The sequence below is a fragment of the Carcharodon carcharias genome, chromosome 9 (assembly GCF_017639515.1).
Source record: "Carcharodon carcharias isolate sCarCar2 chromosome 9, sCarCar2.pri, whole genome shotgun sequence".
NCBI lineage: Eukaryota > Metazoa > Chordata > Chondrichthyes > Lamniformes > Lamnidae > Carcharodon > Carcharodon carcharias.
The window spans coordinates 119,441,393-119,453,727 of NC_054475.1; the positions used below are offsets into that span (position 1 = coordinate 119,441,393).

Sequence of the window (12,335 nt, forward strand, 5' to 3'; positions counted from 1 at the left end):
CATCCCTAATCACCCTTGTTCAGGGGACAGTTAAGAGTCAACCATATTGCTGTGGGTCTGGAGTCACATGTAGGCCAGACCAGGTAAGGGCAGCAGATTTCCTTCCCTGAAGGACATTAGTGAACCAGATGAGTTTTTTCAACAATTGACAATGGTTTCATGGTCATCAGATTTTTAATTCCAGATTTTTTTTATTATTCACCATCCGCCGTGGTGGAATTCAAACCTGGGTCCCCAGAGCATTACCCTGGGCCTCTGGAATACCAGTCCAGTGACAATACCACTAGCTAACGCCTCCCCACACTGTGGTGTTTGCAGCTCGAGGAACTTTGGCTCAGAGTTGTTGAGCTGGAGTCTGAGGTGCCGACATTGCAGGGCATCAGGGAAAGTTAGCTGGATATTTTGCCTAGAAGGCAGTCACACCCTTTAGGTAAAGTAAAATCTTCAGAGTTGGTCAGTTGGATAGGAGGATACGGCTGTGGGAGGTATGGGGGATCCAGACTTAGTGATGAAAGAGCCTCAACCCTTAGCTCTGACAAACAGGTTTGAGTTACTTGCTAACTGTGTGGATGAGAACAAGATCTCCAGGGTGAATGTGTAAAGTGATTTTAACACCATGGGGCAGGAGACCATTCAACTGGGGGGAGAAATAAGGAATGTGATGGGAAACGATATAGTTAGAGGAATAGGTACTGTTCTCTCTAGCCGTGACCGAGAATTGGAAGGTTATGTTGCTTGTCTGGTGGCAGGGTACTTTGAGGGGGAGCTTCCAGTTGTCATGGTCCATGTAGGAACCAATGACATGGAAAGAACTAGAGTTGATGTTCTGCTGCAAGAGTTGAGGACTGGAAGGTCCAAATTGAAATGGTGAACCTCAAAAGTAATATTCTCTGGATTTTTATTAATAGGGCAATAGTGACTCAGGTAACAACAGGAAAAATTTGAAAAAAGTTAAAGCTAAAGCTACTATACCTGAATACATGAAACATTCACAACAAATTACACAAATTAGTAATACACATAGAAATTAATACATGTGATCTAATAGCCATTACAAAGGCATGACTTGGATAATTTTGGAAGAGATCAGCAAAAGGATAAAGGAGTAGGAGTAGCCCTGATAAAGGATAGGATAAAGGATCTTGGGTAAGAAAATCAAGAAGTAAAATCGGTTTGGTTGGAGCAAAGCCATGGACGGAATGTATGTGCTCCCTTTACTGTTTGTGATCAGTGTGTTTTGTATGTAAGAGGTGTGTCATTTCTTATCCTCAGAGTTTGGATTCCAATTAAATAATTGCAGCAACAAACCTTTAAGTTTAAAACAAAGTTATTTATTCTTGCATAGTTACCTGAATTTAAAATGTGATATCTCACACACTCGTTCTCACATGTTTTTGTGGCGGGGGGCATATTTACTCTCCATTCCACATTCTCAGTATTAATTTGTTCTTTTGAGCCTTAAGTTATACTTAACAAACTAGGCAGCAACTTTACTGACTCAACGCGATTCTTCCCAATTCAGCCTATGCAACAAGGCGACACAGGTCTTCTTTCTCTCTGGAGTCGACTGATCTTCTGCTTTCATCTGACAAGCAGCGTTCAGTTTCAAATTCAGCGTGTGCCTTGGTCACTCAAAGCTCTGCTTATCAACCCTTTCCAAGCCACAACCCATGTCATGATCAATGATGTCATTGCATTCTAATTGGTCTACATGAGGCGAGGCTATTTTCTTATTGGCTTAAGGGGTGCATGATCAATCTGTGATTGGTTCTCAAGTGTGATGGATATCGATTGATGTCATCTCCTAATATTCCCTGTCTGGTTCCTTCGAACTTACTTGTAGGATCTTCCTCCTCATTATGATTTGTTTCTGTTACTGCTATGACTTCTTGCTAAGATAAAATATGTTTTATTATATCTTCTTTGCCCATTTGTTTAGGATAGGGGAAGTATGCTGTCATGCCCTCATGAATGATACTTTGATCTCATTGTCTCAGATTTTGCTTAATTGGTGCAAGTTCATCGTTAAATTAAACCTCTGTCAATGACTGTTTTTAGGCATTACTTGCTACGTGATATTTTCTGTGGTTGTTGATACTTAGAATGAGTTAATTTTCCTGTAAAACAAAGGTTAAATTGGTAAAGTTGCCCATAACCTTACAACTATGTAGACCTAATACAGAAGATTACAAAGTACTAATACAAACAATCACAAAGTAGGTAGTACTTAAAAGTTTTACAGAGTGTGTATAAAATATAAGTGCATAGCAATAATCGGTGTTTAAAAAGTAAGGTAGTAAAGTCTGCTTATGCATTCAATTAAAACATAGTCTTGAGCGACAATAGTTTAAAAGAATTATACAGTCACCAAAATAATCAAATAGTTACAAAAGTTAACTCGAATACAAAGAATGCATTGAGCCAAATGTAATTGCTTTTCCTCTAAAGCACTATGAATTCAAACTAACATGTAGAACACAGCTGTTGTTATTCTTTCCTCTCTATACAGTAAATCCCTTCTAACTTTCCTGTGCTGATAACGCCAGGTTTTGAACAGGACCCAATGATGTGAAAGAACGTAAGCTCGCCCAATCAACCTTGAAGGCAGCAGGTTCTCTCTGTGGTTCAGTGAAATGGAAACAAATACAACAGGGGCCTCTCCATCAGTTGTTCCGTAATTAACACATTAACATGTTACCTTTTATTTTGTCTAAAGTCCTGTGGTGCACTTCTCTGTCAAGTGAAGCTAAGCAGAGTCACATGATACTAAGATACTAAAGTCCTCCATTGGTTACAGTTTAAACAGATTAATATAATATAAGATTAATTGATTAATATACTTTGTATGTAATTAAACTAAAACTAATCATTAAACATCAATTTCCCTAGACATGCACACTCGTGCGCACAAAGATTAGGTATAGCTGAAAGTAATCTGTTACTGTTTACAATCATCTCAGTCTCTGGTTTACAATCTCTGGCTCTCACATGGCAGGCCTGTAGTTTCTTGGATGGTTTTGATGCTTTAAAGTTGAAGTGAGGGGCTTGAAAAGCAAAGGATTTTCAGCAGGCTGAGAGGTTTCTTGCAGTCTAATTTCTGAGACTTGGTCTCAGGTGAACTTGAAGTTGGAACTGGCTGGGAAGTCATCCTCTCTGATGGGATCTCTCACATACAAAGTATCACTGTTAATTACCTTGGCTGCGTGAATTATGTGTAGCTAGTATGATGGCCTTTGATTGGACTGCCTGTAAACAGCTTGTGTTAATTTTGAAAAGCAGACAGAAAACTGTCTCATCATGTGGCTTTCTATGAGTCCAAGTCTTTTATTCCATATAAGGGTGTTGTTCATGTTGATTCCAGCATCCTGTGTTGTGGTTTAACACCTTGAGAGTTTGAGATAGCCAGTGTCTTAGTTTTTGAATGACTCATTCAATTTGATAATACCCTTTTTGGATTGGTTTCAGGAAAGGCCATTGATTCACATCAGTTTGGAATGTTCCTTTGTTTCTGTCTTAAGACAGGGGAGTGATTTCAATCCATAAAAGAAGTCAGGTCAGCCGGCCATCTTTTCAGCCTTTTGTGTCCAGCTTTAAAATATAAAAGTTAGTTTGAAGTTCAGAATAGGATGTGCTGGTGCTGGACATGACAGAAGAAACAGTGAGGGACAGAAAACATTGGGGGGAGTTGTTTATTGGCCCCCTAGCAATAGTAGTAATGTAGGACAGACTATAAATCAGGAAATTTAATGTTCATGTAACGACTGTAATACAGTAATCATGCAGACTTTAGTCTTTCAGATTGAGCAAACCAAAGTTACAGTAATTGTTTGGAGCAACATACCCTCAATTTTCTTCTTGCATGTGCAGGCCCTTGAAATTTTATTCTGCAACTGCACAAGTGTGGCAATGTAAAGGGACGGACTTGTGCATGGCCTGCGTGGTAACTTTTGGGTAACAAGCTATTATGGGTCTAGATTTATGCAGTGAGAAAAGGTTAATTAATAATCTGGTATAAAAGGAGTCTCAAGTGAAGAGTAATCATGGTATCGTAGAATTTTATATTGAGTTTGAAAGTGATTCAGTCGAGTTTGAAACTAGGACCTTAAATATAAACAAAGCAAATTACGTAGGTAAGAGGGGCCAATTGGCTAAATAGATTGGGAAACTGTATTAAACAACTGACAGTAAACAGGTAATAGCTAGCATTTAAAGAATTAAAACATATTTTCCAACATATATACATTCCTTTAAGGCACATAAAAACCTGGCCCAAATGTGTCTAACAAGGGGAATTAAAGGTAGCATTAGATCAAAGGAAAACATTTATAATGTTGCCAAAAAGAGTAATAGGCTTGCTGGTTGGAAACATTTTAGAATTTGGCAAAGGTGGGCAAAGAAATTGATAAAGAGAAAAATGGATATGACAACAGACTAGAGATGTAAATTGCAAAAGATTAGTGAAAGTAAGTGTGGGTTCATTAAAGATAGAGACAGGTGAATTGGAATCGGGAATAAGAAAATGGCAGAGACATTAAACAAATACTTTGTATCCATCTTCACAATAAAAATCTCAAAAATTATTCCGGCAATAATAGGCAACCAAGGATCTAACAAGAATGAGAAATTTAAAGCAATAAGGACTAGTAAAGACATAGTACAGGAGAAATTCATGGGACCAAGTGGTGACAAATCCCCTTGACCTCATGATCTGTATCCTAGAGTTTTAAGAATTTGCTACAAACATGGTGGATGTGTTGTAATTTTGATCATCGAGAATTCCTTAGATTGGAAAGTGACAAACGTAACCCAGCTATTTATGAAAGGAAAAAGAGAGAAAATGGGGATCTGTAGCCAGTTAGCCTAAGTAGTAGTAAGGAAAATGTTAGAACCTGCTATTAGGGATGTGGGAACAGGCCACTTAGAAAACTCAGAAAAAGTTATAAGAATTAAAACCACTTCTAGCTTCTGGGTATCTATAGCACTGACCCCGTGCCCCCCCCCCCACCCCCGGACAACCTCCCTGATGCCCCCCCCCAAATATTCCACTCCAGGCCCAACTCCCTACCCCCCCATCTACCCTCTACAGGTCCAACTCCTAACATCCCCCCCACCTCCCCCAACAGGCCCAACTCCCAACACCCAGCACTACTCAGGCTTGAGTCAGCTAGTGCCATAAAAAAGGGGTTATGGCTTACTTACCTTTGACTGACCTGCCCATGACGGTCGGCCTCGGAAGCACTACACAGATCTCGCCGAGCTTGAGTTGGAAGGTTGAGTAAGTAAGATAGGATGGCCTGGGCTTCCAGATATGTAATCTGACTCAATTGTTACTCCTTTGGAAGTTACAGCCCAGTTTCCTATAACACAGTAAGAACCATCTAAATTTGCGATTTCAATCCTGTTTCAGATGGTTCCTAGTGCAGAGTAATTGCCCATTGGAAGTCTGAACTGCTGGGTGGGGGGCTGAATATGCTGAAAACTGCGTATTTCTAGGGAACTGGTCGTTCACATATGCCACCTGCTGCATGATTTGGCACCATGCAGTCATAGAGGGCATCCACTGCCAGTGGCTGTGAAAGTGACTGCTCAATTTTTCCATCAGTGGCTCCTTCCAGGGCTTCACAGGTGACCTGTGCAGGATCTCGCAAGCCTCCACGCACAAGTGTATCCAGGAGGTCGTGGACGCCATCTTTGCAAAGGCACAGAACTTTGTTGCATTCCAGTCAGGATCAGGAAAGGCAAGAAGCAACAGCGGTGGGATTTATGCAGATTTCAGGTATACCACAGGTGCAGGGTGCCATTGACTGCACTCATGTGGTGCTTAGATCTCCATGCAACAAGCGGTCAGATGCAAGGGCTTCCATCACTGAATGCTCAGCTGGTCTGCAACCACCACAAATGCACCCTATAGGTCTCTGTACGATTCCCAGGAAGCATCCACGACTCCAACATCCTTGGAAGGTCTCAGAACCCTGAAATTTTCCAGGGTCCAGAGAGGCTGCAGATTTGGCTCCTCGGGGGACAAGGGCTACCCATAGAGGACGTGGCTGATAATGACAGTGCGGCGGCCTCAAAATGCAGCAGAGCGACGGTACAACAACCTGGACTTTGGTAGAGCAAACAATACGCATTCAACAGGTCCTGTGGAGCATTGTAATACAATCCCCAGAGCATGTCGTGCATCATGCTCTCTTGCTGTGTGCTCCACAATCTGGTGCTGCAAAGTTCAGGGGGGACCTGGCTGAAGAGGAGATGGAGAAGCTGCACGTATCCTCCGATGAGGACATCGAAGAGGATGACTATGATGAAGTCCTTGAAGGCGAGGATGCCAGCGATGAGGCCATCACACTGGCCAGACGAGGCAGGCACACTTGGGAAGAGATCTCCTAGCCGCAAGATTCTTGGAGGATTATGACGAGATGCAGTGAGGACAGTGTTGACATCCTCACTTTGCACCTGTGAACGTTTGACTCACAAAGGCACACATACCCTCAGTGCTTCCTTCATGGAGACACAGCAGAGGCCTTAATAGTTGCTAGGTTCCAGGAGGATGATGACAACGTGCAGTGAGGACACTCCGTAGATCTTCACTTTGCCTGTGTGAACGTCTGACTCTTGTCTGGCTGAGGGCAGATTGCTTGTGCTCTGTGATCATGGTCATATCATCGAGATGCAGTGTGAAACTTTAAATGTACCTGATCCTTTGTCAGCCTTCAGCACCTGACCCCTTCAGCAGCACAGCGTCACCGGTCAGATGCTGAAGAGATGGGGGGCCAGCCTCACCCCAAAGGTGCTGAGAGCGCACACACAATGACAGAATTCTGTGAAGCCTACCCACAATATTCTGGCTGCAATGATGACCACCATTGTGGTACAGGCATTACTAATGTGTTCAGTGTGTGTTAAGCCGGTCCATCACTGATCTGAAGGTTGCACACTGTGCAAGGAAGAGGCCCTGAACTGGGATACTTGCCTTTATTGCGCAAGTACCAAGGTTTCACATCTGAGTGACATGGACACGGCTCATCATACCAAGGAGACGTTCCTGGGCATTTATTTACTATAGTGAACATTAAGTACAAGTGATTAACGCCCATGCCCAGGCTGTGCAACAAGAAAATGTAGAGCAGAGGGGCCTCAGTGGTTCCTTGCAGGCGTTGCCTGCCTTTTACCAGGACCTGATCAAAGTCTGGAACATGGTCGCCTCGCGACGCAGCTCTCCCCTGTCAGGAGTAGCGGCTATCGTCAGAGAGCCGCTGCTCAGGAATCCGCCCCTCCGTCCTTTTCAATGATTGGCGGAGTGGAGGGCTGTGGCTGCAGGGGTGACCAGGATCGGGGACGTGCTGAGTGGCGGAGGATTGGGCTGGATGCTCCCGCAGGAGTTGGCGCGTTGCGCATCTCTGAGTGTCCAGATCGCAGCCGATGCCATCCAAGACCTAAGGACAGTCGTGCTTGGACCCAAGGTAATTTTAGGTCTCGAGGTGGCCCAGGTGCGCGGTGGTCTTCCTGCTGAACGTTCCCCTGTTCGGACGGAATTCCACATTGGCCCCAAGCCCCGAACCCTCCCTTGGGTGCTGGTACCCCACAATATGAGCCGCCTCGAGGACATGCCCTCCGTGCCATTTGGCACGGTGTGGAGGAGCTTTCTGTACGGACTGCAGCTGCACACTTTCCATTTTCTCGCCCTTGTCCGCCGCCCGGACACGCCCTGGCATGCCTTGTTGCCGTCGGGCGGTGGAGGCCCCCGATGGGAGGCCCTCTACGGATGTGTCTTCCCTCTTTCTATCAGGGACCTGGGTTGGAGGGTGTTGCATGCAACAGTCCCTTACAATCGTAGAATGCACAGGTTCACAGACTCCCAGGACACCTGCCCTTTTTGTGGTCTTGTGGAGTCCGTGGACCACGCTTATGTAGGGTGTGGTAGGCTGCACTCTTTTTTTAGTTATTTAAAAAATCTTTTATTAATGTTTTGTTTGCACTTCAGCCCCACGCTCCTGATCTATGGACACCCGGTGCGGAAGAGGGTCAGGAAGGAGGAGGACCTCCTCGTGAACCTGCTCCTGGGCCTGGCCAAGTTGGCCATTAACAGGTCCAGGCAGCGGGCGATCGACGGGGGAGTCCCGCCCGATTGTTTGTCCCTCTTCCGCGGCTACATTCGCAGTCGGGTGTCCCTAGAGAGGGAGCACGTGGTGTCTGCCAGCTCACTCAAGGCCTTCCGCGCTCGGTGGGCACCGTGGGGACTGGGGTGCTTTATTGACCCCCTTAATCACATTTTGATTTAAAGTTTGTAAGTTTCCTTTAAACTTTGTCCTTAATTCTTAGCTGACCTGAATTAGGGGCTGTGCTTGATTTGTCCTTCATTTTGTTAATTTAGTTTAATTGTTTTAACTCAAAAAGAGTTACATCTTATTAACCTTCCTAGCCCTGCCACTACATCTTGGTGCTCCCCTACGTCTACAGCGGAGCTGGAGGCAGCCTGCTGACTGCTACACCTTGTCTATGATGACTTGGGCGGGTGGGCGTCCTCCGGAGGGCTGAGACCCGGCATGGTTTGGGTGTCCTGCGATATGGCAGGACTCCTGGCTGCATGGCCCAGGTTGTACACCTGCTGATCCTCCTCCCTACAGGTGCCTAAGGGCCCCGGCTGACTTCTTGAGAAGGGGAAGCTGGAGTGAGATTGAGCTGCCCCGCATCTCTCTCGTGTTGACACTGTTGAGGCAACTATGGCATCAGTGATGGAGTTCAGCCCACACAGTAAGCAGAACCGATGTCCTGGACCAAGGTCTCCTTAGCGGCTGCCATCCTACCAGTGTTGACTTCAGTGTATTGGCATGCCAACGCTATCACCTCAAGATGGAAGATGGACGGACTCCATTGTGCCTTGCAATCTGAGGAATGCAGTGGACCCTCCCTTCCTGATGTTCCCAAACTTGTCTTTTCAGCTTCAGCAACTGAGGTATGACCAAGTCCAGAGGCTCCTCACCTGACTTGGACTCGGCAGATTTCTGGTCTCCAGCAGTCCTCCGAGTGCTGTAAACCAGGGTAGTCCCTGCTGTGGATCAGATAGTGCCATGTGCTCACCAGATTGTGACCCCCAAGGCTACTCTAGAACCAGGTCCCACCAAGGTGTGTCTCTCTAAGCTAGTGGAGGGTGTGGGCCTTCAATTAGGGTGTCAGATTCTTCTTCTGAGGTGTCTTCAGGACTTAAGTCAAGGATGTGGCTCATGGACCCAGATGTTCCTGCGGAAAGCAAGGAAAGATAATTAGTGCGTGATGGGGGACTGCGGATCAGGGGCACTGACTCTCAGCATGGTTGCCTGATGGATGTTGCACTGCTGCATCCTCATTTGGTAGAGCACAGCTGACCTCCACTGTCAGCACAGGAACGGTCCAGATTGGTGGCAGCCAGCTGGATGACTCTATTTTCAAAGTCTGTGAGGACCTTGATGTCAGGCTTTCCTCCACCAGTCTGCAGCCTCTCCCTTTTGTTGTGTGCAGCTTGTCCTGCGTGAAGACAGATGGAGAGTGTGTAAGCAGGACTCCTGCCAGGCCAGATGACAAGGATGCCTGATATATGTGGATGGCACCATGACAGGATGAGGATATGATCCGCAGGGCAGATGAAGGTGTGTAAGTTAGAGTGAATGGTAATGAGAGAGATCCCTGTGGATGTGTGATGGGTTTGTGAGTGAGAGAGTTGAGATTGATGAGAAGAGTGACTTACCCTGGCTGAACAGAGGAGATAATTCATGCTGTTTCGGCACTGGGTGATTGTTCCTTTCTGCAGGGCATTGGCACTGACCACTGCTGCACCTCCTCCCATGCTGGATTGGTGACCTTGCTTGCTGGTCTTCACCCAGAGCAGGGGTAGGACTTCGCAGTCAGCCTCCACTGCATCCAATAGGCGCCTGAGGGAAGCATTGCTAAATTTGCGGGCAGCATGTTTCCTCCCTTTGGCAGCCATGACTTTGCAGCAGCTTCCAATCTCTTAGAGAGAGCTAGCTCTGTGCAGCGGCACTCTTTAAATCTGCGCCCGAAATGGTGCGAAAACCTGCCAGTGTGGCCAGCGGGTAAAGCATCTTTTTTCACGCCTGCTGCCGCACTTTGTGCAAATCTGGGATAATTCTGCCCAATGAGTTGGAATAAATGGGACATTTTTGGGTTGGCAGGCTGTAACTGGTATAGTATTACAAGGATTAGTACTTGGACCTCAGCTTTTGTACAATCTGCATTAATGACTTAGATAATGGTATTGGGTGTAATGTATCGAAGTTCACTGGTGCTACAAAGTAAGAAAGTAAACAGAAGAGGTTCAAAGGAGCTGCAGAGGGATATAAATAGGTTGGGTGAGTAGGCAAGAGCATGGCAAATGGAATACAATGTGATGAAGTATCAAGTTATCCACGTTGGCAGGAAAAATGAAAAAACAATATTTTTTGAGAGACTGGGAAATGTGTACATTCAGAGGGACCTTGGTGTCCTTGTACATGAATTACAGAAAGTTAACATGCAGGTACAGCAAGCACTTTGGAAGGCAAATGGTTTTGTGCTAAGGGATTAGAATATAAGAGTAAGAAGTCTGACTACAAATGTACAGATCATTTGTGACTTGTACATAAAAGGTAGCCTAACTCAGGCAAGGCTAACTGAGGTTTCAAATAATTTGTTTATTAATAGCGTTGCTATTAGCACTTAAGTTAGAAGGAACAGTAGCTTGTCAGGTCTCTGCTTTCGGAATAATATATTCCATCTTTATATTTAAAAAGGGTGAAGCTTGATGAAGAAGTTTTCATTAAAAAAGTGAAATTCTATTCCATGGAACATGACGGAGGATCTCCATTCCTGTCCAAAGTAGACAACGAATTAATTCATGCTCAGAGAAGGGTAGGTTAGAATATTTAATTCCAAAAGTTTTCTAACTACTGCTTGTACTTTCAACAGCTGTTATCTATGTATTCTTGACCTTCGGTATAAAGAAAATTGCATTTATGTAGCAGCTTGTATCATGGAAACATCCCAAATAGTTTCACATTCATTTAATTGATTTGAAATACAGGGAAGAATTTTTCATTCCAGAGACTAAGTGCAGTGGTGGGCGGGATTAGCAGTGAGTTTCCTGTTGATTGGCAGGTTGGGTTCTCATGCCTGATCTTCCACTTGAAGCTTCATTAATTATGCATAGACGAGCTGCTCACTGAATCACGTTGTTGGGTAGGCACTGATTCGTTTGCCTGCCGTCACCTCATGGGGTTGAAGGCTCAGGCACCGTACTTAAGCACCACCACACACATTACTCTCTTCAGCCCAGCTGTATGGTCAGAAGTTCCGGAAATGGGCCCAAGGAACAAGAAGAGTGCATTAAAGTTTAGCCACAGCTTCCTAGAGGCTTTAATTAGAGGTGTCCGCCAGCACCTGGAGGGGTTCTTTCTCCCAGGGATGGATCCAGGAGGTCCACCAATCTCACCTCACTGGCCTGGGATTCTCCAGCCTCCTCCAGTAACCTTGGATCCCATTGTCATTGTAGACATTCCTGCCCTACCCACTGAACCCATCAGTGTTGATGTTGCCATGCCCATTTGGACCTCACCCCTCCTTATCTTGAGGCGGTGATATACAGAGGTCACCCCCAACCCCCCCCTCAAGAGAGTTTCAAGTAACCTCCCCCCACAGCTGCACTTGTTACATTTTTCTTGTTTTACAGGCTGCAGATGCTTCCCCTGACCGTGACCAGTAGTAGTTTACTTTGTCATTATAAGAACCCTTTTCCACAGGTATTTGTATGTTTTTCATTGTTTTCCATCCAACTTGTTCGTCAATTGTGAGCAATTGTAACCTGACCAGGAGTACTTTTTGAACATTTGCTCTGTTTGGCTAAGGTAAGTATTGAATCTGTATTGCTCATATCAGCCACCTAGATGTCACTGGAGCACTGGTGTTCTATATCAGGTACGTCTGCAGAAAAGGAATCTCAAACACTATTTCAACTAAAGAGTTGCCCATTAACTTGCATTGTCATTCAGTCTATTCCTGATAGAAGCCCAGCTAGCTGCAAAATCAACCAAAACTTCAATTTGGATACATTGTGGCCACAAGCATTAGATTCCAATTTCCTTTTCTGCAGACAAAATAAGAAAACTGCCATTAATCAAAGTCTTCTTTCAAAAAAAAAGTGCCCCTGTCTTATTTTAACAAAGGAAACATCAATTTTGAATAATACCAAACGGTGCCAACATGAAGTTTCATATTCCGTTTGTTGAAATAAAATGAGGAGCACCTTTCTTTTGAAAGAAGCCTTTGACTGATGGAAATTTTCTTATTTTATAGCACTGAAACAG

At 44.8% G+C, this 12,335-nt stretch overlaps 1 protein-coding gene across 1 annotated transcript in view; it reads left to right on the top strand.

Annotated features, from left to right (window-relative positions):
• faah2a (fatty acid amide hydrolase 2a) overlaps positions 1–12,335 on the top strand; it is a 49,067-nt gene that overhangs the window by 20,894 nt on the left and 15,838 nt on the right. The window contains exon 7 of the mRNA XM_041196024.1: positions 10,767–10,884. Coding sequence (XP_041051958.1) covers positions 10,767–10,884 — 118 coding nt within the window. The remainder of the gene's footprint in view (positions 1–10,766; positions 10,885–12,335) is intronic.